The following is a 26,724-nucleotide window of genomic DNA, read 5'->3' on the forward strand; positions in this document are numbered from 1 at the left end:
GCTTCCTGAAAAGCTCAATTTAGTCTCAACTTTGTCAGACTGAGTAAACCCAAGTGTCTGGCTTGCTACATGTCCAGGGACATCATACCCTGTACTAACAGGGCCTGGATTTTCACTCTAGCTCACGAGATGGACATCTGTGTCACTGGAGCAGGCACCATGCATCCAGGTTACAGGCGCCAATGCTTCCTAACGCCTACCTCCTGCAAGTGTGCCTTCCAGCACCTCGTTTACCCAGCAGTAAAGTATCCCGAGTGTATTCTGAGGACAAGAACCCCATCTTGTGGCAAAACGGTTCCAAGCCGTAGCTGGCCATCCACAGGGCCATTCTCATTCTGAAGATCCATCTGTGTTGAGAAGTGATCATTTTATCTGCTTCGCCAGACAGAGCATCCTCCCCAGCATTTATCTTGTGTCTGTGACGGCACCAGAGTCTGCAGTAAATCTGCAGAGCACAGTAATTTTGAGACTTTGTGAGTTATTTTCAAGGGAAAGCTGGCAGTCTTTGCACAGCTTCCCGGAGGAATATTTTAAGGGAAAACCAAACACTGACTCTGGGTTGGCTTCCGAAATTGATCATCTGTCCGCTCTAAGGATTGTCCAGACTTTCCACTTTCTCTAAGATGAACACACTTGGCTAAAGCAATCTCATGACAAAAACGCCCCAAGCCCCTAACAAATGACAGCCTAGTCACCCCCACACACAACCAAGCGGCCCACAGCACACACCTACCTATGTCAGAGCACTCACACCTTCACCCTCTAGAAGGTCCCTGTTACTCAGTATCTCTTCTCTACTTTACAGGACAGTCAAACTAGATTCCAGGTATTATCTCCATCTTCTTCCTTTGAGAGGAATGTCTTCCTCAGCATCCTTTGCCACTGTCCCTGTCTCTGTTTGGCTTTCCTATACGAAGAGATTTTGAAAGGTCTTATTGTTAATAAGCTCAAAAATATAAAGCACTGCGCACAAGGCCTGGCTCCAAAACCTTAGCTATTATCACTGCTCTTACTATCGTTACTACCGTTAATAATGACAACAGAGTACTGAAAAGGGGTGGGGAAGACACCAGAACACAAATACAGTCTATTTATCTTCCACATCATCAAAGCTTAAAGAAACAACTAGCCTAAACAAGCAGCCAAATTATTTTTATGAAAAGCAAAACCAAGATAGTATTTCCCCCCCATCGGGCTTTAACTAAAGTTAAAAAAGACAGCAGATTAATATTAAAACAGCGTTTATTTGTTAATGTAACATAGGAAATTAAAGCAAGTTACACTATCTTTAAAAACACAGCTAATGCGTTTTAAGAGAAACCCTTCCCTCCCACCCCCCACCCCCCCATGAATTCAGAATCTAAGAGAAGAAGTAACCATAAAACAAAGTTTTGTGGAATCCTTCATCCAAGAGTGCTTACATGATGATTAGGTTAATATTGCCTTCTTACAAAATTTCTCTTTTCTATTAAAAAAAATTTTTTGTAGCCTTGATTGTTTATTACAAAAATTCAGTATAAAAGTTCGATATATTGAAAAATGCCCCCCCTCACAGCACCGTTATATATAGCAGAAAGTAATCAAGAGCAGATTGCTAATCTAGATGGAGCAATCTTCAGATTATACCCAGACACACAGTGGTTTATTTACCCTCCCATCCCCTTCTCATAAGAACTTAAAAAAACACACACATACAAAAAAATGTCAAAAATTTGAGGAACCCTTCCCAAACAGTACACAGTTAGTTCAGTGTCAATAATTCACATCTTGCAACAAAGTGTATGGATATGGTTTCTTTTACAAAACTTTCAGTGTCAAAAAAGGAAATTAAGGCCATCAGATTCGCAGTTTAAAAATTCACATAAAGGAAATACAAAAATATTCTGTGCTTCTGAGAAGGCTCTGCACTGCATGTTGGTAAGGATTACCATACTTCTTTATTTGGAGGAAGACCGTTGACTTGAGAAGTTTACATAATTGCACAGCTTCTGTTGGATGCTCTTGTGGTTCCCTGATGAGGCAAAGGAGAAAGACAGATCAGTGCTAAGAAAGTAGATAACACTACTTTCACTAAGGCAGAGACAGGACACATCTGTATTACCTGACTCCAAATGAATTTTTATAATCTCTCACGTACCCTTTCTAACCTTTTCTTACAGACTCCTTCCAACAAATTTGAGAACAGCGACACTGAACCCCAGCTGCACATTCGGATCCAGAGGAGCTTAAAAAAAAAATCTGATCTAGGTCCCTAGACCAACTAAATGAGAATTTCTCATTTAAATTGGGAAGTGTATCTATTTATATGTAATTTTAAAGCTCCCTAAGTAATTATAATATGCAGCTGAAGTTGAAAGCTATTGTTCAATAAATAACCTTTTATAACTTGGGAAACAGGAGGTCAGCAGGTTCCATGTGGAACCACATCAGGGACCCTGGCGGGCTGGGTCCTCCGCTTACACATCCCAGAGCACGTGCTCTGGCTTCACCCTCAAATGTGAAGTCAAAATAGCTCCCTCCCTCACAGTCTGACTTGTGACTCACTGCCGGACTGGGCAGTTAAGGTCACAAAAAAACCCCCCCAATCAATTCGAAAGGCGACTGGACCAATTCTCTAATACAAAGTCAAAATATCTACTCTGTCACCTTCCCTCTTTTAAACCTTGAAGTCATTACCTACCCTGATCACAAAAGCTAAAAAGCCTCATCCATCTGACCTCTTTTCCTTCTCTCCCCACTCAAGTTCAGTACCCACACCCCCATGAACCTCCACTCACACAGTCCCTCCTTGTCTCTGCAGTCTGCCTTCTCGAGTCGACTGTGGATTCAGTCTCAGGGTCTCCCTGGCTCCGCAGTGTGCAGATGCTACCTGCCCAGGCATCCCAACTGCACACTTACTGCCAAGCTCCCATTTCCTGTATGTCTGACACACCCTCCGACACAACTGGATAGATACGCTTGGTGCCCAAGTCCTGACACATCCCCTGTGGTGAACGAAGGACCATCACAGACTCTGCCACTCCTCCCATCAAGAGCTGAAGACTATTTACTCTCACCTGGGACTGGAGATGGCCTAGAAACTCACTTTGGCTATGAGAGTATGAGCCTTGCCTTTTAGAGATCCTTTTCACCCTCCTTTCACTCTCCTTTTCACCCTCCTGGAAGCCAGCTGCTATGTTATAATTAAGCTTGGGCTAAACTACTGAAGGATAAAGGAACATGGAGAGAAATAGGGAGAACCTTCCAGCCCCAGCCATGATCTCAGCTGAATGCAACCACAGCATTAACTTCACTCTCCATCACGTGGACCAAAAGAGCTAAGTGCCCAGCTGAGCCCAGTCAAACTACCATCACGGCAAGTAAGAAACGGGTCTATAGCACTAAGCTCTGGGGTGTATGTTAAGGCAGCCAACATGTAACTCAAATATCCGCAGAACACCAATGCCTGTCCTCAATACTCAGAACACTGCCAGTCCTTCAAAACACCACACAAGCACACTTCCCGGAGATCTTAACTCTTCTGGTGGCCTTGTCTCTGGCATCTGCCTGCTCCAACTCCTACTGTGAGCCACTTGTTCCGCACTGAGACCTCTCTTACACTGTTACTGTACTTCCAGTCGTTATAATGCTTCCCAGTAAGGGTAGGAAATGGATCTTGTCCTTGTTTTCTTGTTCAAGCTAAACCTAAAGTATCTGTTCTTAAATAGTCCTCCAAAATGTATGAGGAAGTATGCAAAACTTCATTCTACCTCATACAACCAACCCACTTCCAGTGGTTCTCAACCCTGGGGGCTAACCACATACAAGAATGTTTTTTGGAGCAGGACTGGGGCCAGTGAAGTACAACGAAGAGATTTATAAATCTGCAGATACAGAGACAAAGTCTTACAAGGATAAGGGTAAGAATTCTGATTAATCATCTGACTCAAACAGCTTGAGAACATAAACTGAACGCTTATTACTTATTAATAATTCCAATTTAATTAATTAAAATCAAATTTGGAGTTTCTTTATTTCAAGTGCTCTCAAAAGCCCAAGCATCAGCTAAAATCTATCTTGTAATTAGATGATTAGAAACCTAATATAGCAAGGATTTTGTTTCCCACTGCAGTTGAATATTACTCTGGTTTTTAAAGTTTATATGCAGATACTCCAAGTTAGTGATCTGAACTTCTCTCTCACAGAACTCTTTTTTGAGCATGCATTCCAACCCATATATGCATATTTGTAAGTGATATACAGGCCCTACCTGAACATACTAGGTACACTATAAAACAAAACTGAAATGTGATATCATTAGAAAACAAATGTTTTAAAAGATGTGCTAATGTTTTCTCCCATGCTCTAATGTGCTATCCTGACTATCCCCTCAGGAAAAACGAACCAACTCCAACTGGCCAATCACTTACATGGTTCAGCAAGTAACGGGGGGGGGGAAAAACCCACCTCACTACTGATTTTGGTTTTTCCATATTTCTGTCAATAAAACTTAAATATGTGAAAGTAATACCTGCTGGTGGAAAAGTTCTTCTTCTGCAAGCACTTCGGGTGCTTCCTCCTCCTCCTCTTCCTCCTCAGGTATGGTGGTTTTAAAGACTGTACTTCTCTGAGCAACCTCCTGAAAACAAGAGTGGCTCCAACTTCAGTTAAAACCATACTGAAAAATCACACAGGCAGTCGGGGAGAGGGAACTTTGCTTTGCCAAACTTTTAGAAAGAGCACCTTTCCTACAGTAGGATTATTTTTTTAAAAAGGAAACAGTGGTTCCTTGAAAGCTTTAGCTACTGGGCAGGAAATTTTGCATAACTGGTAGCAGTTCTGAGATCTTCAATATTCCCTGCAGGGGAGCTCCTGGTGTCCAATGGGAAACACCTGCTGCAAAGTTTCCAATGCTTTTGATTCTGTTCTGTTACTAAGAGCTCTGGGAATCGTGTGGCACACTGGATTCTTTATAACACTCCCCAAGACTTCAGCTTCAAGATCCACGCTCCTAGCAGAAAGAAGGTACTAAATAAACTGACTAAAATGACAATGAAGGCCAAATGCTGTGATCTTGGGGACCATGGTGGCAACACTCCACCTTCAGCAACTGGTTCCTCTTGGGAAATGGAATCAAGACAGATGAGCCTTCCCTTCTTCACATTAGTGGAGAAGCTCCAACATATTCCGCACAGAAAACAGGCCCGTCACTCACTGGAGCTAAGACAGAATGAACGACTTCCATTCCCTGCTGAAAGGCTCACGTACAGCTGACTCTCCTGGAGAGAAGGCTGACTCGCACGATGCAGCCGTGTCTCTGTGTAAGCAAAAGGCTGACCAGCAAATACATGAGTGTGTCCCACAGAGAGCCGTAGGGCTGCTCACCTTACTCTGTACCAGATCCTAAGGTCACTCAAGAAAGAGAACTATGCATGAAGATGCTAAGATTACGTCAATAAAAGCTTATCTGGAATCTAACACACAACCAGCTAGTTTAAAATGGCAAAGAAAGAAAACCAAAAACCGTGTCGTACAAATGAGAGCTCCACTTTAAATATGTCCAAGGATATATTTTATAAATGAAGCAAAGTGTACACTAGTATTTTCTGTGGAATTTTGATTATTGTTGCATGGACAAATAAGTTGGTCTATTCTGAGAATTTCCATTAGTCAGAAACTTCAGTTCTGGGATCTCAATCGGTACCTACACACACAAATAGTCATTTCATAAATATCAGCCTGCTTTGACCAAACCCACACGGACAAAAAAGCATGTGAATCTAGGTAAATTATAATGCTCTAAAGAGATCAATTGGGGAATAGCAGCATACAAAACAGAAAAAGAATTCTCAGAAAGCTCTTAGAGTACCCAGTTTTCCAAAATTCATTCTAAAATGAGGAAAGAAAAGTCAAAGAAAATCTGCTAGAGAACTCCTACATTCCAGCTCAGGAGCTGGTGACCAGCGTAGACACCTCATCTGGAAATGTGGGCTCTTAAGGTACATGACATAAGAATATTGTCCTCAAATGTGAAACTCAGAAAAAGCAACTTGCCCAACAAATTACAAATTAATTCAATTTAACTACTTTTAGTGTAAGCATATGGTTAAGTACTTTTCATCTGACAACACTTAAAAACCAATTAATGTAATGCAGAAAGCCTGTATAGAAAATGAGTGTGCTAAATGTTAAAAATTGATTGAAAAATCATAAAACAAATTTAGAACCAAAAATCGTTGGGAGGTTGAGGCCCAGGAAATTGTTATTAGTCAAGGTGCTAATAGATAAATGTCTTTATCAAAAAAATTCCTCTCAGCAAGATATCGAACCCTATCAAGTGCCCTAAAAGACCCACATAGTCTGTCTACAAAACGTACTATCAGTTGGTCCCTATTAAAGCCTTGTACACATAAAGGTACACAACTCAGGAGTGTACTGAAGCCAGCTAACGCCCCCTGACATGTTCACCTCTCCCAGCTCTGCGCAGTCACGACATGCTGACAGCCTGAAGTCACCACAGTGGTAGCGCGGTAGATACCCACACCACAGAGATCAGCAAATGTTACATACAGATCAGAGCGGTTTTTGTGGGTGGAAGAGCCGATGGTTAAACTATGGTATCATAGTTGTCATTCACATATACAAGTTTCAGTTATGAATATATTTCAGAAGGTACAGAGAGATTGCTTTCTTAGTTCCCTCACAGAAAAACTTTCTAGGGACGCCCTGGTGGCTCAGTCGGTTAAGCATCTGCCCTCGGCTCAGGTCATAATCCCAAGGTCCTGAGATGGATGGAGTCCCTCATCAGGCTCCTTGCTCAGCAAAGAGCCTGCCGCTCCCCCTGCTTATGCTCTCTCTCTCTCTGACAAATAAATAAAAATCTTTAAAAAAAAACAAAAAAAACCATTCTAGAGACAGGTGGGTGATTCAGTCAGTTAAGTTTCTGGCTTCGGCTTGGGTCATGACCCGAGGACCCTGGGATTGAGTCCTGCATCTCAGGAGCCTGCTTCTACCTCTGCCGCTCCCCCAGCTTGTGCTCTCTCTCTCTCCTCCTCTCTCTCTCCACTAGACAAATAAATAAAATCTTAAAAAGAAAGAAAGAAAGACATTCTATTTTAGCATGCCAACATTTGCTGTTTTTAGTTGTCCACTATTCCCATCCTCATTTGTCAGTTAAAGCTCCCAGTTTTAGCTGGGTCCCCATCTCTTTCAGAGATGGGACACATAGTCATAGGAGCAGAGCAAGATCGAGCTGTTGGAGGGGAGAAGGCAGCTCAAGCTAACTCTGTCCTCCAGACTCCAGGGACTGGTTTAGAGGTGAGCCTGTGACCCAGGCTGGTACCATGTAAGTAAAGCCCCAGAGGGAAAACTCAGGGGGAATGAAGCTCTATCCCACAAAGAACCAACCTCGAACAAGGCACCTCCAGGAGCATCTGGCACCCATCCTGCCTCAACCAGAGACACTCAGAAAACAGGGACACAGAAGATCCTTGAGGACACTGGGTAAGCCATTGGATCAAGTCCACTATCTCCGGATTTTGGGTTGTGTGAAACTATATGGGCAGTTAAATTACAGACAGTTTAATTACATTTTCTGACACTTCCAATGCCTCAGCAAGAGGAAAATTTACATAAAAAATTAAACTGACTTAAGCTAATTATCTACAATCCTACAGAACAATGGTCTTTATGGTGGTAATTATGGATTGTTGCAAATATGGCCTGGGACCTACTAATAAACAGTTTCAGAATTAAAGAAATAAATACCAAATGTATTTGTCTGACAACCACAGACGTAAAAACTGTGTTCATGAGGCACCTGGGTGGCTCAGTCATTAAGCAGCTGCCTTTGGCTCAGGTCATGATCCCAGGGTCCTGGGATCAAGCCCCACATTGGGCTCCCTGCTCAACGGGAAGCCTGCTTCTCCCTCTCCCACTCCCCCGTTTGTGTTTCCTCTCTTGCTGTGTGTCTCTCTGTCAAATTAATAAAATCTTAAAAAAAAAAAAACCCCAAATTATATTCATGATATTTTCCTCATTTCTGATAGAAGCCACTTAACAGAGCCCAGCTAGCAGAAGACAGAAGCTGGTTAAAAAGAACAAACAAACCAACCAACCAAATAATTTAATATTCACAGATTTAAATTATGAAGGAAAACCTGAGCTCCAGTTAGCTCTAGTTAGCATTATGGAGATGTCACTCTAATATCACCTCAAGCCCCATCCCCATCACGGTATCTACCATCTATTTTGGGGGATTTTCTTTTCTTTTTTTTTCTTTTTTAATTTTTCTTTAAGATTTTTTAATTTATTTATTTGACAGAGATCACAAGTAGGCAGAGGCCGGCAGACAGAGAGGGGGATATTTTGGGGAATTTTCAACCTGCTACATTCTAAACTCCTACAGGATCACTTGTACCCTGAACACATTTTCTCAGAGAAACAAATGGCAAGATGAGGCCTGGATCCCAGGGCTCACTAAAGCCTGCTCCATCTGCCAGGGCCCCTCACCACAGGGCTTCTGGACGTGAGCAGATCACCACTCAGCCACGTGTGGAGAGAGCCGTGTTCTGCCAACGCCAACGTCAGGGAAGCGCCCAGCACCAGAGCCACCATCCGTGCAGCAGGGCAGCGGCGGTGGCCACAGAGGAAGGACCCCAACGTGCAGAGACAGAAACAAGCAAGGGCTTCCGCAGAGAGATCAGGAGGAAGCCTGCAAGTGACTGACGGCATGGGTCAACAACGCTGCTCCCCTGAGAACCAGGCCGAGTATCGGGGATGAATCCCCCAGAGCCGCCCCCAAATCTCACACAACTGTGCTGAGGTTGACAGTGAAAGAATCACAGGCCATTTCCCTTCCCGGCTCTGCCTGAGATCAAGGGAACTCCTCACCCAGTAGACAAGAATTCCGGACAAAAAGCAGTCCAAAGACCAGCAGACGCGCCTGGTGAGGGAAAGACGGAAAGACCACCAGGCACGGGACTCAGAATGCAAACACCTACAGCAGATGCTGTTAGTTACTTTATTTCTCTGAACTTAAGGGAGGGTCTGTGTTTAATTTTTACAATTTTTTTAGCCAGGAAATTCTTACTGAAGGCCTATTCTGTGACAGGGAAAATCAGAATAGGTCCTTGCCCATGATGTGCTTAGGACCCTAGTGAAAGAGGCCAACGGGCCAAGCACCAGACAGGGTTAAGAAGTCTGCAACTGACATCACGGGAGCAGAGAAAGAAACCCAAAGGGGAAACTGCAAGTGGACCTGCACCCACTCCCTCCCTGGCAGAGCCCCATTTCTGGGGGGCAGGTGTGCATGCGTGCATACGGCACGGGAGTCTTGATGGGACAGTAAGGGTAGGGAATGTTCTTTGATAAGAATCTAGGACTGACATGTTGAAAACACAGCCATCAAGCAGATGTACACTCCAAAATCTTCAAATGTAAGAGTTTCACAAATATTCTGAGAGCTAGGAACATAGCTAATAGCTAATAACATAGTTAACCAAAGGCCAGATATATACATTCTGAGTGTTTCCCAATGAGTATCTCTTTTATATTATACTCATTACATTAGTATTATCACAGCTCTGTGACCTGCTTTATTATTATCCACCATTTCAAAATGAGAAGACTAAGAGAGGCAAAGGAACTTGCCAAAAGTCACAAACCCAGAGGGCAACGGAGGCAGAAACCGGAGCCTGTGCTCATGTTCAGTGCTCCACAATACATTCCCATTTCACTCCTAAAATGTGAAGTCCTCTTCACTTTGATTTACTCAGCAGCCTTGGCCTGGTGTAAGCAATCAGTTACTTCACATTTCAATGTAACTGCTGAAAAGATATCGCACTTGCACAAAGAACTTTCAAGTGGAACAGACACTGGAGTGGTACTGACGAAATGGCCTTACCTCTCCCTGAGAATTTTTCAATATAACCTTCACATCTTCGCCAGTGCCCCATGAGTTCTGGTTCTTCCAGATGAGGTCGGTGGGAGGACTGGCTGTAACACCAGCATTTGCAGCCCAGATCTAGAAAAAAGAAAGAACATCAGTCCACCAAGAATCCAGCCCTCCCAAATCTTTGTGACAGCAACATAATGAAGAACCTTGAACCCCTAATTCTAAGTCTCAGAACTGTGTCCCAGCTTCAGACTCGCTGTAGGAACTACCCGTGGGTCCAAGAGTGCCTACGTAGGCACCAGCCTCCCCATCCAATAAATGGGAATGCTGATGCCCAGGGATCTGAGGTGACACTGTCTACATTCACCTCCTAGCCCTCAACACTTCAGCTAAATGTGTGCCAAGTGGCCTTATTCTCATTATCCATAAAATAGGACAGAAGCGGGATTGCTATGAAGAATAAGGGATTAACCGCACAGCAGGGCTGGGTCACTGAGCAAGGATGAGCTCTCCCTGTCAGCACCCAGTTAGGGGTTTTATGGGCCATTCTTCCAGAATGGAGCCCTCTGACCCACTCCAACAGTATCTTTCAGCTGTCAAGAGCAGTCAATGAAGAGATCCTACTAATTCCTCTCAAAAAATCTGCAGCAGACAGCCCATCTAGAATATTCTTATAGAAACTGGTATGTCTCCAATGAGGGGCAGTGTCACAATACCCCAGGAGTGTCTACGGCTGAACTCCACAATGCACGCAGGGAATGAACAAATAACCCATTAATCAATGATAAGCAGGACTACTACTGAAATAGGCAAACAAACAACTGCTTTTCCTTTTTCAGAAGCAAGTGAATTCTACCATATTTTTAATGCATTTTATTGGCAAAAGAGAACTGGTAGAGTGGAGAAGATGTGAGTCAGAAAACCCAGGTGTGAACCCTGGACAAATCACTACAACTCAGGGCGCCTGGGTGGCTCAGTGGGTTAAAGCCTCTGTCTTCGGCTCGGGTCATGATCTCAGGGTCCTGGGATCAAGCCTCGCATCAGGCTCTCTGCTCAGCAGGGAGCCTGCTTCCTCCTCTCTTTCTGTCTGCCTCTCTGCCTACTTGTGATCCCAGTCTGTCAAATAAATAAATAAAATCTTAAAAAAAAAAAATCACTACAACTCTACCAGCCTCAATGTCCTCATCTGTAGGGATATTATCTACAGGATACTACCTGGTCTTAAGGTTTCGAAAAGACCATATGAAAAAAGAAAAGTTTTACATCCCACAAGGTATTTCACAATATAAATGGCCACATGATGGCAACAGGTAGACCAGAAATAGTATTGGCAGGTATTTTTTTTTTTTTTTTTAATTTTATTTATTTATTTTTTACACACAGAGATCACAAGGAGGCAGAGAGACAGGCAGAGAGAGAGGAAGGGAAGCAGTCTCCCTGCCAAGCAGAGAGCCCGATGTGGGGCTCGATCCCAGGACCCTGAGACCATGACCTGAGCCGAAGGCAGAGGCCTTAAGCCACTGAGCCACCCAGGCGCCCCTGGCAGGTATTTTTTTTTAGGTGGAGAGAAAAATCTATGAATTTCTGATTAGAAGGGAGCCTGTCCCCTTCAGATGCCCACCTGAAGCTGAGAGATCTTCCATCAGCATTATAACTAGGAAGCGACAGGGAGTGTTTACTGAGGTAAAACAAAAAGCGACTGGATCTGGGCTGTTAGGTCATATGGTATGTTAGTGTTTTCCTAAGTTTAAGCAACACTTTTTCACCATGGTTCCTATGGAATCATAGTTGGTTTAGTGTTAATAATCATCATAAAATGTTGGCAATCCTACTGGGTCGTTTAATCTGAAACTATTCTGTTCCAGAGCTACCTTATTCAATATGCTAGCTATACATGGTCTGAGCATCTGAAATGTGACCAGTCAAAATGGAGATGTACTGTGAGGATCTCCGTAAGTTTGAACAGAGTCCAAAAGAGAAAAAAAGAAAAAACAAAAGGTAAAATATCTGGCTAATACATTTTTATATTGGTCACATGTTGAAAGAAGAGTATTTTGGATACATTGAGTTAAATAAAATATAGCACTAGAGTTAATTTCATACCTTTCTTTTTTTACTTCTCTTTAATGTGGCTACAAGAAAATTTCAAATATATATATATATATTTATATATAAGGATATATATAAATATATATGTCATATATATTTATATGTGTGTGTGTATATATACATATATGTGTATATATATATATTTCTCTTATTTGTGTTCTGGAATTTTAAGATTTTATTTATTTATTTGACAGACCGAGATCACAAGTAGGCAGAGAGACAGGCAGAGAGAGAGGAAGGGAAGCAGGCTCCCTGCCGAGCAGAGAGCCCGACATGGGGCTCGATCCCAGGACCCCGGGATCATGACCTGAGCCGAAGGCAGAGGCTTTAACCCACTAAGCCACCCAGGTGCCCCTGTGTTCTGGAATTTTAGATCTTTGCTACTGCCTGGTACAATTTTATAGTAAGATTAGTTATCACAACCCTGTTCCAGAGAGCTTCTTATCTCATTTAATGCTAGCTACTGAAAGGAAGGAAGGAAGGAAGGAATAAATAAATAAATTACATTTCATATGATAATTGAGTTCTCCACTAGACCTATAGTAAATACATCTATTTGGTCCCTGAGGAACTATATCTAGTGGAAAAAGCAGATGATTGGCATAATGGTTTCACATTACTTTAGAGAGATAGAGAGCACACTCAAATCTGAATCTTCTGAATTAAAATGTCAGATTCTTTCCATCACATTATGCAGCTTCCATTAGACACATAATAGGACTGAACAATTTTCTCTCGCTGTAATAATTACTGAAGAGAAGAAAGGACAGTGTGGTTAGGATATTTTTCCCATTTTTTACCATTACAAAATTAGCATCTGATATTTTCACAGCCGGTATCAAGCTCTATAACACACTATTTAAGGAAGTCTTAACCAGTTTGAGCCTTTGATCTTTAACACTAAGTAAGATGTGTGTCAATCATAAATTTTAAACACATAAAATATGTGTTTAACAAGATGGGATCGGGAAGGAGACAAACCACCAAAGACTATTAATCTCACAAAACAAACTGGGGGTTGCTGGGGTGTGGGGGGTTAGGGATAGGGTTGCTGGGTTATGGACAATGGGGAGGGTATGTGCTATGGTAAGTGCTATGAAGTGTGTAAGCCTGATGATTCACAGACCTGTACCCCTGGGGCATATAATACATTATATGTTAATAAAAATAATTTTTAAAAAAATATGTGTTTAATATTTTTAAAAGGAATTGATAAAAAGAGATCATTACTTCTGTATCTTTCAGGAATAAAAATGTGGATTTCTTTCACATCTATATCAAAGTCAACACATTGTAAGATCTACTTACTAAGTAAAAGTAAAGAAATTTTGTATTTGCTCAATGAAGCTACTTCTCTAAAAAGTATGCTATATTTAGTGACTATTAAAGATGTGGCATTTCAGAACACAGCAACAGTGAACCGATAGAACTCACAGGAGAGTCAGAGGGCCAAAAAGCCCATCTCTTTTTAAATCTAGAAACTTAGGGGTGCCTGGGTGGCTCAGTGGTTTCAAGTCTCTGCTCGGCTCAGGTCATGATCCTGGAGTCCTGGGATCGAGCCCCACATCGGGCTCTCTGCTCAGCAAGGAGTCTGCTTCTCCCTCTCTGCCTGCCTCTCTGTCAAATAAATAAATAAAATCCTTTTTCAAAAATAAGTAAATAAATAAATCTAGAAACTTGAATACTATGTAAAAACCATGTGACCCTCTCTAAAATAGGTTTTAAAAAGTGATTCTTTACAACAGGACCTATCACTTACTAATTTTTGTTCAAAATGTGAGGCATACCTTAGCACTGACAGATTATCCTAATAGTTCTTTATGCCAAGCGGTATCTCCTGAATCAGACTGGGCTACAACAATTATCTGTCAAGAGACAGCTGTTTTATATCTACTGGAGCAGACAAAATAAAAAGAATTCAAAGGTCAATACTTTCACTTTTAATAGTCAATTACCTCTCTCAATAAGATAGAATTTTTAAAATCTTTAATAGCACTTACAATTCCCTAATCGTGTCAAAGATGTTTTAATGCTCATTTCTAAAATGCTTCTCTTTAAGCCAAAAATTTTCTTGAGTCACTTTAACTGTTAGTTAAGCCAGTGAAGTTAAATTAAATGATGATTAAATTCACTTACTGTAACAGTCTGGCCTGCCTTCAGCACATATCTTGAGGTATATTTGTAACTGACTGATGTGTCTCCAATTTTTCTGATCATTTCCCAGCCTCCCATTGGCTGATCCTATTCATGAACAGAATAAAACAAGGTCACATCAAGTATACAGTAATCAAATGAATTTACACAGATAGTTAAGCTACGATGGCTCTGTGGCTGCCTTCTCTTGATTCACATCTTCCTACCATAAGAAGAAAACATGGTTTCGTCATTCAGCAAAACAGTATCTTCAACAATGCTGCAGTTTTAATATTAAGGTACTTAATTTTAAAGAAGACAAACCTGGAAGAGAAGGGATGTGAACCAAACTAAATGGTTCATATTCACTGCTAGATCGGGCTGGTCTTTGAAATTTACAATATAATCTAGCAGTCATAATCACAATTATAGACATGTAGTATTTGATTACTTTAAGCTTTAAAAATATAGACACATAAGGGTGCCTGGTGGCTCAGTTGGTTAAATGCCTGCCTTTGACTTGGGTCATGATCCTGGAGTCCAGGGATGGAGCCCCGGGATTGTGTCTCAGGATCGAGACTGGCGTCGAGCTCCTGCTCAGTGGAGGGCCTGCTTCTCCCCATCCCTTACCCCACTCATGCTCTCTCTTTCTTGCTGTCGCTCAAATAAATAAATCTCAAAACAAAACAAAACAAAAATAGACACATAAGCTTAAAAACAGATGGAAGAAAATAAAACCGTTTTCTTCTATGCCACTTCTGCCCATACTTAACTTCCCTTCCTCAAAGCATAAGGGGCTGAAAAGGGTCAGTGATGCAATGACCAGTCCCAAGGGATGGTTATCACCTCTGGCTCCATGCTGGCAAGGGCTGCCTGGCACCTGAGGAAGGGTGCAGGGTATTTAAAATAACTAGATGCACTAATCTATACCCATCTCTAACTCAAAGACAAGAATAAACCAAGCTGAAAGCCAGCTTTAGAGTAACTCAACACAGGGCTGTTAATGCCTTTTGAAAAGAGCCGAACTACAACAATGGAGCAGCAGAGACTACTCTTACTTTTAAAGTCGTGACTAAGAGGGCTTGGAGCCTGTTCTTTTTAGTATGTGAACTGCTAGCTTTCCTTTGCCCAACCAAATCATTTACTCATCCACACATAGGACAGAGGAGAAAAGGTGTGATTTTCACAAACAACATGTGACAAATCCTGAACACATGCTTCAGAAAGTGACATCCATCCCACTGCACCTCCACGGAACCCTCAGACCTGCCTTCCAGCGTCATCTCACACCTCTCTACGACCTCCAGCTCCATAATGCCTAGCCAGGGAGAACCTTCACTACTGCACTCTCGAAGACCCCAGCTCGAAACCTCAGAATTCCCAATGAATATTTTGTTTACTTTTAAACAAATAATTTCAAGATAGGGCTCCATACTGTTCTTCATACAAATTAAATCATTAGTGTTCATTCAATCATTTAGAGAGAAAAATACTCCCTGCACATATCTGAGTCTGGGCTCACATTTCCTTCCTTTACCAACATTAACAGCTGTGAAAGAATATCTCCCATTTACACTCACAACTCCAACTTTTCCACAAGTCTGGGCTAGGGCGGGGAATAATAGTACCTCATCCTTGGGAAGGCCACTGTGCGAGAATGACCAAGTGTGAAATACAGTTCTGGCTCCATATAAAGAAATGCTAAGGAGAAACACTTTAAACCACTAAGTGTACTATGTCCTCTTCCTATTTGAATGTATACTCTGCTTCAAGAAATTGTAAATAAAAAGGAGGAGGGAAACTCATTCTTGTGAAGACTACTGAATCCAAATGAAGTCTGAGGAATTAAGACAATTGGAAAATGATCTACCAGCTAGCAAAGCCTTCCTGGAAAAAAGGGGGTCTGTTTTGCACCTGTTCGGAAGTGTTCTTCAAGCGGATAAATTTCCCATCAACATCTATCTCTTCAATGCACACGTTCCCGGTAGCTGAGGCCGAGTGGGAGATGCTAACACTACTGCTCGCCTCTGACTCTTCCACATCGACTCTCTTCCGCTTTCCTCTAGTTGTGCGCACGCTCCGACTCGAGGATGCTCGGGACACTGTCACACGAGAAGAAGGGCTTGGAGAGAGTTTCAGTCTACATGGAAAAAACAAACATTTCATTTATGAGACACCTGTGCCTTTCCTACTTTAGAAACAAGGATATTAATATCCTGCACATGCATTTTTTCCTGCACATACATTTCTTTTTTTTTTTTTAAGATATTTTTTATTTATTTGACAGACAGATCACAAGTAGGCAGAGAGGCAGGCAGAGAGAGAAGGGAGGAAGCAGGCTCCCTGCTGAGCAGAGAGCCCGATGTGGGGCTCGATCCCAGGACGCTGGGATCATGACCTGAGCCGAAGGCAGAGGCTTTAACCCACTGAGCCACCCAGGTGCCCCTGCACATACATTTCTAAAGCAAAACATTACTGAAGATGTGCTGCAAAAGACCAATATACATCTTAACTAAGATAAGTTTATTTGTGCTAGAATGTGCATTACAATGTTCTTTTAAAAGGCAAAATAATTTGAATGTTTTCCCTAGGAACAGAATATAATCATAATGCAGGAAGTGTGGAAAAAACGGGAAGGGATCAGCCCACTGATCACCACCCCCACCACAACCACTGTTATGTTTCATATGCTTTTCCTAATTTTTTCATACCTGTGTTTTCTTTTTATAAAATTACAATGACGATGTATATAACAATGAAACTCAATGGCTTCTCATTCTCAATCAGACACATTCCCTTTGAAACTTTTCTAACAGGTGTCAAAAGACTTATACACTAACATGATTTGAAAAATGACTATAAAGTCTCTTTCAGCAAATCAAGTATTTTACAACATATTAAATAATCAAAAGCTCAAGAAAAAGACTATATATCTTGCAAAAGTCCAGCATTTAAAATAATAATAAGACTGCTTAAACAATATCTGTTGTTGTTTTGGTAGAAATATGATCCATACCTATTTACCGCTACACCTAGGTGTTAAAAAATAACAGAGAAAATATTTAAAGTTGCCTTAAATGTTAAAATAAAATTTTTGCAAAGGCCCAAACCTAGTTACTACTCTTTACATAAAAAAGGTGGGGACAAGATGTAGACTGTGAGGTAGAGTGACACCTAAGGTGTGCTTACCTTTCTTCTTCGCCCTCTAAGAGCTTCCTATAAGCACTGATTTCCATGTCCAGGGCTAACTTTACATCTAGAAGTTGCTCATAATCATTCAGCTGTTGCTGCATCTGATCCCTTATTTCTGCCATCTCTCGCTCTTTGTCGGACAGCATGCGCCGAGAGTTGTCTCTTTCTTTAGCAAGCAAGTCCTCCAGCTCCTGAATCCTCTCCAAACATGCTCTAGACTGTAGAGTCAAAGGAACACATTTACTTTCTAGGAACATTCCAACATTAGCACGAAGCAGCTATTTTTAAAACATTTCCTGGACGGGAAAACAAATACAACCTGAAGGAATCTCTAACTTTAGAATGCCGAAGAGATTTTGATTGTAAGAATTTAAAAACTAAAATTTCTCCAATATAAAATACAGCTTCAGCAAAGTTTTGGCTTATAAAAAGACTTTAGGAAGAGATAAATTTATCAAATACAAGTGCCATAAATGTATATATAATTCTTCTCTATTTGGCCAAATAAAACAAAATTTTAAAAGTTTCGGTTTTAGTAAAAGTCTAGCCCCCTACAAGCCATTTCACTCGGAAGTATAAATTAACTAAAAATGATAGAAAACTTGCCGACTAAAGAAACCTAAGGGCAGGCAAGAGTATGTTGTGGAGAAATGCCGGGACTCTTCAGAAACCAGAGGAAGGGATTCGGGTACATCAGGGATAGGGTCCTCGTAGGACTGCCTGTGCTCACATGCTCAGTAAGCATAAACAGATTATATGATGCAGTACGGTCTTTAAGGTATTACTGCAAATATAAAAACTTTGTAACTGGTATTTAAAAAATGAGAAATCACACAACCTGCAACAGAAAGTTCATCTGAGAAACCTTGTGTCTGGGTAGGTAATTACTCTTCTACATTCCTCCCAAGACAGAATTCATCTCAGTAGCCTCATAAAATGACAAAGGTTGGGGCGCTTGGGTGGCTCAGTGGGTTAGGCCTCTGCCTTTGGCTCAGGTCATGGTCTCAGGGTCCTGGGATAGAGTCCCGCATCGGGCTCTCTGCTCAGCGGGGAGCCTGCTTCCTCCCCTCCCTCTCTCTCTACCTGCCTCTCTGCCTACTTGTGATCTCCCTGTGTCAAATAAATAAATAAAAGCTTTAAAAAAATGACAAAGGTGATCAACTCAAAAAGACTGATGGAAAGCTCACACCCTTAGAATTACAAGCAGCAGCATCAGAGAAGGAAAGGCATGTACTGTACAAAAATTAAATCTGGAAGGCCAAAAATCAAAAGTGGAATCTACACTATGCGGATAATACTACACTCTAGGTAGTACATGCATTTCTCACAGGGGTATGGCTTACAAATTCTGAAAGTGCTTTACATCCACACCAGGAGTAAACAAGTAAGTAAACAGGGTGGATGAAACCAGGTTTCTCACTCTCAAAGAGAAAAGTTATAGATAAGCAAGAAAGCCAAAAATGAACCCTGTGGTATGGGGTTAGTCAGAAATATCTGTATGAACATGGGTTTAGTTTAATATAAATACAAGTGGACAGAGATACAATTACGGAAAGTGTGTAAACACGGTTTGGCACACCCCCATATATGACCTAGCTCCAACCACAAGAAGGCCTAGAAGCAATGACTCCCCAGTACCAGTGAGGCACTCAGCATCCAGATCTTAAATTCTATGTACCATTCTCCAGTAAAAAGAAGCAGGGCTCCTTGGAAAAATGGCTGATCCCAGGGCTACAACCGGGAAAACATAGGATGAGCCTGGAGCATATTACAGCACCATAAAGCAAGAGGTGCTCAAAAAAGGGGGGACATAATGGCATTTTGACAGAATCATCTAAGCCAATAAAGGAAGGTAGTATTGGATTATAACCCAAAGTATAAAATATGTATCCATGAGTCCATACTAATATAGACGAATGAATAAAATATAAATAAGAAAGAGACAAATCATTCAGGGGCACCTGGGTGGCTCAGTGGGTTAAGCCTCTGCCTTCAGCTCAGGTCATGATCCCAGGGTCCTGGGATCGAGCCCCGCATTGGGCTCTCTGCTCGGCGGGGAGCCTGCTTTCTCCTCTCTCTCTGCCTGCCTCTCTGCCTACCTGTGATCTCGGTCTGTCAAATAAATAAATAAAATGTTTAAAAAAGGAGGGGGGGGCACCTGGGTGGCTCAGTGGGTTAAGGCCTCTGCCTTCGGCTCGGGTCATGATCCCGGGGTCCTGGGATCGAGCCCCGCATCGGGCTCTCTGCTCGGCAGGGAGCCTGCTTCCCTTCCTCTCTCTCTGCCTGCCTCTCTGCTTACTTGTGATCTCTGTCTGTCAAATAAATAAATAAAATCTTTAAAAAAGAAAGAAAGAAACAAACAAACAAATCTTTCATAGAATTCCACTTAATCAGTGTAGCTACTCCCTTCAAGATGAGGAGCTTCCTTCCTATCTCCAACCCTCAAGAGTGAACCGGACACAGTGACCTGCTTCCCAAGAACAGAGTATGGAAAGAGAGAAAGGGCTATTTGACAGTAGAGAAACCTGGCAAACACTACCTTCACCAGTAATGAAGGTGAGATCACCACTTGATCCCCTGTGGGTGTCATGTGATCCCTGATACAATGTGACAAGGGCACTTACTTAAAACCCATAACCCCAGTCTCATGGGAAAAGCACCAGACAAACCCAGACTGGGCGACAGTACACAGGTAAGTGTCCAGTTCTCTTCAAGACTCCTAAGGTCATAAAAAACAAAGAAAGCCTGAGAAACTGTCATAGACCAGGGGAGACTGGAGAGACATGTAGTAAAATCCCAAGAGTCCAGAGTCTAGTTAGTAGTAATGTACCAATAGCAGTATCTTTGTGTTGACAAACACGCCATGAGAACGTAAGATGCTTACAATGGGGGAAAACTATGGGAGGGACAGAAGGGAACTGCCATACTTTCTAACTTTTCTGTAAAACTAGAATTATGCCAAAATAAAAGGCTACTTAACAAATAATCACTCGGGGCACTTGGGTGGCTCAGTGGGTTAAGGCCTCTGTCTTCGGCTCCGGTCATGGTCCCGGGGTCCTGGATCGAGCCCCAAGTCGGGCTCTCTGCTCGGCGGGGAGCCTGCTTCCCTTCCTCTCTCCCTGTCTGCCTCTCTGCCTACTTGTGGTCTCTATCTGTCAAATAAATAAATAAAATCTTAAAAAAAAAATCACTCAATTAACTAAAATCAGAATAGCCACTGACACTCTATATCAGAAGCAGGCATTCATCTTAAGAGTGATGCTAAACATAATTCCTGCCTCGAGAATTTGCACTTGAACTGCATTTGCAAAAACCATGCTATAAACTAAGAAATCCACTTTTTTTTCCTCACAGTCTTCTAATAAAATTTAAGTTCAAATGCCTCTCCTTCAATCAACCTCCTCACTGTATTTCTGATGTGGGAGGCAGACAGCATGAGCAACAAGGTAGAATGTAAAGGGGAGCTGATGAAAGGCATGAAGTACCCAAGATGCAGAGGGAACATCTGAGCCTAGATCTGTTTACCCCAAAATGTCCCTTGGTCTGCCTCTGATGTTACAGAGTTCTGTAAGTGGGGGGAAAACAGAATCAAGGTATAAAAAAGTTTTAAAGTTACTGTGTCTCATTTAGAAATATCTGAATTGTATTTTCAACAGCTGCACTTAACCTGTTATGTAGTGAAACACAAGGAATACAGCCTGAGAGAAGACCTAGATCCTTCTTCCCAAGTCTGCCATCAAGTAGCTCTGAGACTCTGGGCAGGATGTAACTAACCTCACTAAGCCAATGTCACATCTGAAAAATGAAGAGGTCTAATTAGGTTACATGTAAGATCTCACCTCTCACTCTGGAGTACTTTATGACTTACTTGACAGTCTTGGTTTTCTTATTTTATAGTAAGTAACATAACTGTACTAGTTTACTAGAGTCTAGCTACAATAGAAGTTTCTAGTCTGGGTGTTAAAAAAAACAAAACTGAGAGGTGCTTTCAAATGCCAGTGGAGTCTTCCACAAGCCAAACAGACTGTGACCAACCAATTAATTTCACCGGTCAGAAATCCAGACAGAAATAACAGAAATGCTATAAGCAATATATGAAATTCCTAACTCCAAAACATAATACTGCTACCATCTCTATTTTATTTAAAAATATTTTCTAGAGTCAGAATTTTAAAGACTACACCAATTTTTTTTAATTTACTTTTAAGATTTTTTATTTTTAAGTAAACTCTGTACTCAACATGGGCCTCGAACTTCCAACCTTGAGATCAAGAATCACACACTCTACCAACTGAGCCAGCCAGGTGCCCCAAGGCTATGTCTATTTTAAATAAAGTTTTAGGGGTACTTCACTAACATGAGTCATATAACCAAAAGGAAACTGTATGGCCTAAGAGGCAGCATGATGAAACTGGTATGACACAACACCAAATGCTTTTAAGATACACAACGGGATAATACCGAGGGGTGGCTTTTTTCTTTTTTATGATCTAAGAGGCTAAAGTTTATCAACTAATGAAGATACTCCTCAAGATACATTATTTATCATAAAATCTGGTATTAGTAATGAACAGAGGAAAGGATATCTCCCCCTCCCCTCGGCTCTCCAAAGACAGAGAAATTTAAAACTATTCTGGCTGAAGAAGGTGCTTCTCCTATTTCATAAGGTCTTAGCTCCTGGAAACTCCCAGGGCCCCACCTAACATCATTTAAACACCACTAACCAGAAGTTAATCAAAAAACCTTATAAGGATGGGAAGAGAACCTACAAGCCAACACGGAAACAGCCCTGAACCTGAGTCAGGAAACATGGCTACCAAGTTTCCTAGCTTCTCACTGTCCAACAGCAGGCAAGTCTCAGACCGGCCCCTGCCCTGCCCCAGTCTATAAAACCTCTACAGCTAGCATCATCAAGGGGAATACGAAGCAGCCAAAAAAAAAAAAAAGGTAGGGACATGGGAAATTGAGGAAAAGGGGATAACTAGAGTATGATTTACTAAACAGAAAAGTAGTAAATGTCAACTCAAAGAAAGAACACAGGGGCCTATTTTTTGGAAAGGTAGTTATTAAGATGGTGCCATGGAAAAAAGATATCTTTGAAGAGAGTGAGAGGTAAAGGGAAAAACTGGCAACTAGAAGAGAAACCCATCTATCAACCTGGAGCTTCTGGGCAAGTAATTAAATTCACCTAGGTCTGTGTCTGAGTGAACTCAAAAGATCCTTCCAGCTCTAGTGCTACAGGAAAAGTTCAAAATACTATTGGGACAAAATAGGTCTAAAATAATCTTTTAGATTATGTTACAAATAATAAAGCACATGTGATAGAGGCAATGTAAAAGCTTCTATTATAATTTTGTTTACTATACCCGATTTTATGCAGTTCCCTGTCTGCCTTGTTTTCTAAATTCCTACAATATCTTCCATTTTATAAGCAGAAAAACATTTTACTAAAAAAAAAAGGAAAAGAATAAACAAAAAGGAAGAAAAACTTAGTCAAGAATAAAACAAAGTTTATTCTTACGTGGAAAATTTAGAGTAAAAATCTCCCTGAAGGGAAAAGGAAGCTGAAGATTCTTCTCAAGTAATTAAGGTGAGAAGTAGATTGTGAAAGCCTTCTGAGTACCTAAGTAGCTGCTCGTGTACTCTGTGACCACACCAACATGACCATTGGACAGACACAGATCTCCAAATGCACACTGCCCAAGCTGCACCTAGACAGCGCTGTCACACACTCACAAGCACTCGGTCAGCACAACCAGGAACACAATCATTTGTCACTCGGATGTACCAAAGACTAAAGTAGTTACTAATTTCTTAATGCACCGTTAATGCTACTTTCCCATGAGCTTGATCAGTAAGGAGTCCAAACACTAAGAGAACTGTCTAGGATAGCAAAGCATTTACTACTCACAAACAATTTCTGTGTGTTTTTCCTATTATGGTTTCCAAATGTGATTAAAAAGGAGTACGTCAGGAAGAGTGTGGAGATGAGGCTGCTAGATGGCTCAGAAAATCTGGGCCCAGGGATAAGCCCCAGAAATAAGCCGGCATGTTATTTCCTAAGGGAAACCTCCTGAGCTCTGGATAATCTATTAATTTAGGAATAATGGTCATGCTCAGAGAACATTTATGCATTGCAAAATGAAAACACTGGGAAAGTGCTGGGCAACAGAGTGCAGAAAATACTGTGCTCTCTGAAAAGTGACACCAGGCAGAGTAAAGCAGGGAGACGACAGTGGGGAAGGTGGCCTTCACATGCAACTTGGACTCTTCTTAGAGGAAGATGCTTACTTACCTCCTTCTGGAGATTAGAAAGTTGAGATGAAAGGCTCTCAATTCTCATACGACTTTCCATCAGTTCTTCCCTGGCACTGTTGACAGTAGAAGTATTCATCTCTGATGACAATCTGGCATTCTCCAGCTAAAAGAAGAAACAAACCAACAGTCAGTCTTACCTAGTGACTTAGAACAAACGAATAAGGAAGTATGATTCACTTCAAGGCATTTCATCTCAAACCTAAGCCCTGTTGGTAACTGGCTGATGAAACCGGAAAAGCATCATGAAGTTGCTGACGTGGTATGAATTCTCTTCAGTCTTTCTGACTTTAGGCTCAATTCCTAATACCTGTGCTTAACGATGGTAATACACCTGGGTCTTTCTCCAAAGTGTATTACTTAAATATTTCACCCATTACATCTCCAACGTGTCAGTTAATACTGCAAGTAAGGGGAATGGGTAGTAGCAACTTAACTGTGGGTGATGTCTATAGGAAAATAAACATCACATATCTCTAACCCACCAAATCTAATTACAGAAGATAAAGTCAAAAACAGAAAGTACTAATTTTAGATTATGTCCCAAGAGAAACACTTCCTTTCAGAAGCAAAAAATAGCCCCTTAGATAGAAACATCCTATTTCTCCAGATGCCCATAACATTCCGTTCTGCACGTGTGTGAGGCACATTTGTTGGCTGTTTGTTGGCTTCCTTTGGGGCCACAGTCTAGGTGACTGACCTGCCTCAGACTTCAGCTCCTTCATTGCCTACCACAATGCCTAGCACTGAGTAAGTGTTAGACAATCCGATGTAGGGCTTCACTAGCCAATTACTTCATAACATGGATTAAATGCAACATCAACAGTTGAGGCCATTCATAGAAATTATTTACAACACCTCTATGACCTTAATTTTCTAAGTCTTCACTGATAACTCTCTTTAATCAAATCATGCCACATTTAACACACTGGGATAAAACCATTTACTAGGAAAGCCTGTACTCACTGGTGTTAAAGATTTTTGCACGATCTGCATGTACACACGTGAGAAGTTTCTAGAATATTTTTTTAAATGAGTAAAAGTGGCAGAGGAAGAAATCTCAGAGACTTTCACTTGGCCCAAAGTGTGGCGGTCACAAACTATGTACAGTGACGCCATGGGAGTCTGATGAGGTGCTGCCCGGCACTCATGGTTAATTGGATGCACAGGACAGTGGAATCAGCACGTGCTGTGGGAAGAAAAGTATTTTCAGATGCTTAGGGTTCACTACTATGACATGACACATGTGATCGATCAGACAGAAAGGTAAACCTTAACCTCTGATAAAAGTGAAATAATCCTACTTTCTTTGAATAATTTCTAGTAACATTTACTTGATAGAAATTTTTTTTTAAGTCCATTTTCTATTTTCAGAGAGACTAGGGGAACTCATTAAAGAAAATTAGAACCAAGCAGACATCAAGTCACGCTCCTGTGGGTGAGTTTGGTAAGGGTTCCGGGCACTCGGGGAGACCACTCACTTTGGCGTGGTAAGTCTGCTCCAGCTCCTCCTTGTACAGCTTCACTTGGGCATCGTGCTGTTCTCGCATCTCATGAAGGGCCTGAGCCAGCTTATACTCATACTCTATCTGACGTCCAGAATCCACCTCTACTAAGCGAGTTTCATGCTTCCGTCTGGTCTCATTGATCTCCTGGGGGAAAGATCACAGAAAACCAAGTTACCTACCACAGTTGCCCTGAGACACGTCTCCGCAACATCAGGGCCATATGAAGTATTAAAACCCACCTCCTTGGGTGTGTCCTAGAGCAGCCATGTGAACAGACCTAATTTTGCCTTTGTTTTCAAACAATCAGATTTTTGAGGTAGAACCAACAACAGAAGTGGGGGTGGCAGCTAAAGCCCTGGGGGTGGCAGCTAAAGCCCTAAGAATTTTATGTTTCTTATCAGTGGCATAGCTATGTATTGCTCTGAAGACAAGAAATGGCCTGGAAGCCTTACAGCACTACCATGAAATCATACACTAACTATGTACATTGAATGGTCATTGTTTTTCTTTTTTTTTTTTTCTTTTTTTTTTTTTTTTAAAGATTTTTTATTTATTTATTTGACAGAGAGAGAGAGACAGAGAGCACAAGCAGGCAGAGAGGCAGGCAGAGGCAGAGAGAGAAGCAGGCTCCCCACTGAGCAAGGAGCCCGATGCAGGGCTCGATCCCAGGACCCTGAGATCATGACCTGAGCCGAAGGCAGCGGCTTAACCCACTGAGCCACCCAGGCGCCTCAAATGGTCATTGTTTTTCTAAACTGGTATGATGATGATCCTAAGGATGTCTCCAGAAAAAATGCACATGAAAAGTTAAACTTGCCACTCAGAAAAACTAACTAGAAGATTTATGCTTAATAAAACGATTTTCTTAAACATACTAAGAATGCAATAGGCATGGGGCGCCTGTGTGGCTCAGTGGGTTAAGCCTCTGCCTTCAGCTCAGGTCATGATCTCAGGGTTCTGGGATTGAGCCCCATATCGGGCTCTCTGCTCAGCAGGGAGCCTGCTTCCCCCTCTCTCTCTGCCTGCCTCTCTGCCTACTTGTGATCTCTGTCAAATAAATAAAATCTTTAAAAAGAAAAAAAAAGAATGCAATAGGCAGAGCAAGCTAATTTATGTGCCTTATGTTAACAGCTGGTGCTAAGGTATCAGTATCAATAGATATGGAAACATATTACCAATATTACTTTACTCTCTTAAGTACATATGACCATTCACTATTAAATAACAGAATTAGTAGGCATAGTCCTTCAATTCAGGTTTTAAGGACTATCCAAAACTAAAATGGCTAGGAACCACAGTCCAAGAATGAAATTTCCATTCCAGCTTCTAGCTCTGAAAATACAACAGATTTGTCTTTAATGGCAATAATTAAAGAGCCCACAAGAGGGGGATATTACCCACTGATGTTTGTTACTGTGTCCTCTTCCTGCATATGACTCCCTAGGCATTTCTTCATCTTTCTTTTAACTGCTCATTGTAGAGGAAAATGCACTTGACAGAATCCAAAAACCAGGGTTCAGATTCCAGTTCTGTTACTAACCTCCCAGGGCTCATATATATTTAATGAAGCAAATGACACATAAATCATGCAAA

General features: G+C 41.5%; 1 protein-coding gene across 2 annotated transcripts in view; it reads right to left on the bottom strand.

The window, feature by feature from the left end:
- Nucleotides 1-1,226: 1,226 nt before the first annotated feature.
- Nucleotides 1,227-26,724, bottom strand: part of LMNB1 (lamin B1) — a 54,873-nt gene continuing 29,375 nt past the window's right edge. For both annotated transcript variants that reach the window (XM_080803665.1, XM_080803666.1), the window contains exons 4-11: nucleotides 25,105-25,275; nucleotides 23,604-23,729; nucleotides 17,306-17,526; nucleotides 16,031-16,256; nucleotides 14,120-14,224; nucleotides 9,884-10,003; nucleotides 4,511-4,618; nucleotides 1,227-2,011 (exon numbers count right to left, since the gene is read on the bottom strand). In XM_080803665.1, the coding sequence (XP_080659791.1) occupies nucleotides 1,970-2,011; nucleotides 4,511-4,618; nucleotides 9,884-10,003; nucleotides 14,120-14,224; nucleotides 16,031-16,256; nucleotides 17,306-17,526; nucleotides 23,604-23,729; nucleotides 25,105-25,275 (1,119 nt within the window). In that variant the 3' untranslated portion in view covers nucleotides 1,227-1,969. The remainder of the gene's footprint in view (nucleotides 2,012-4,510; nucleotides 4,619-9,883; nucleotides 10,004-14,119; nucleotides 14,225-16,030; nucleotides 16,257-17,305; nucleotides 17,527-23,603; nucleotides 23,730-25,104; nucleotides 25,276-26,724) is intronic.

This window comes from Martes martes (genome assembly GCF_963455335.1).
Source record: "Martes martes genome assembly, chromosome: 5".
NCBI classification, from domain to species: Eukaryota; Metazoa; Chordata; class Mammalia; order Carnivora; family Mustelidae; genus Martes; species Martes martes.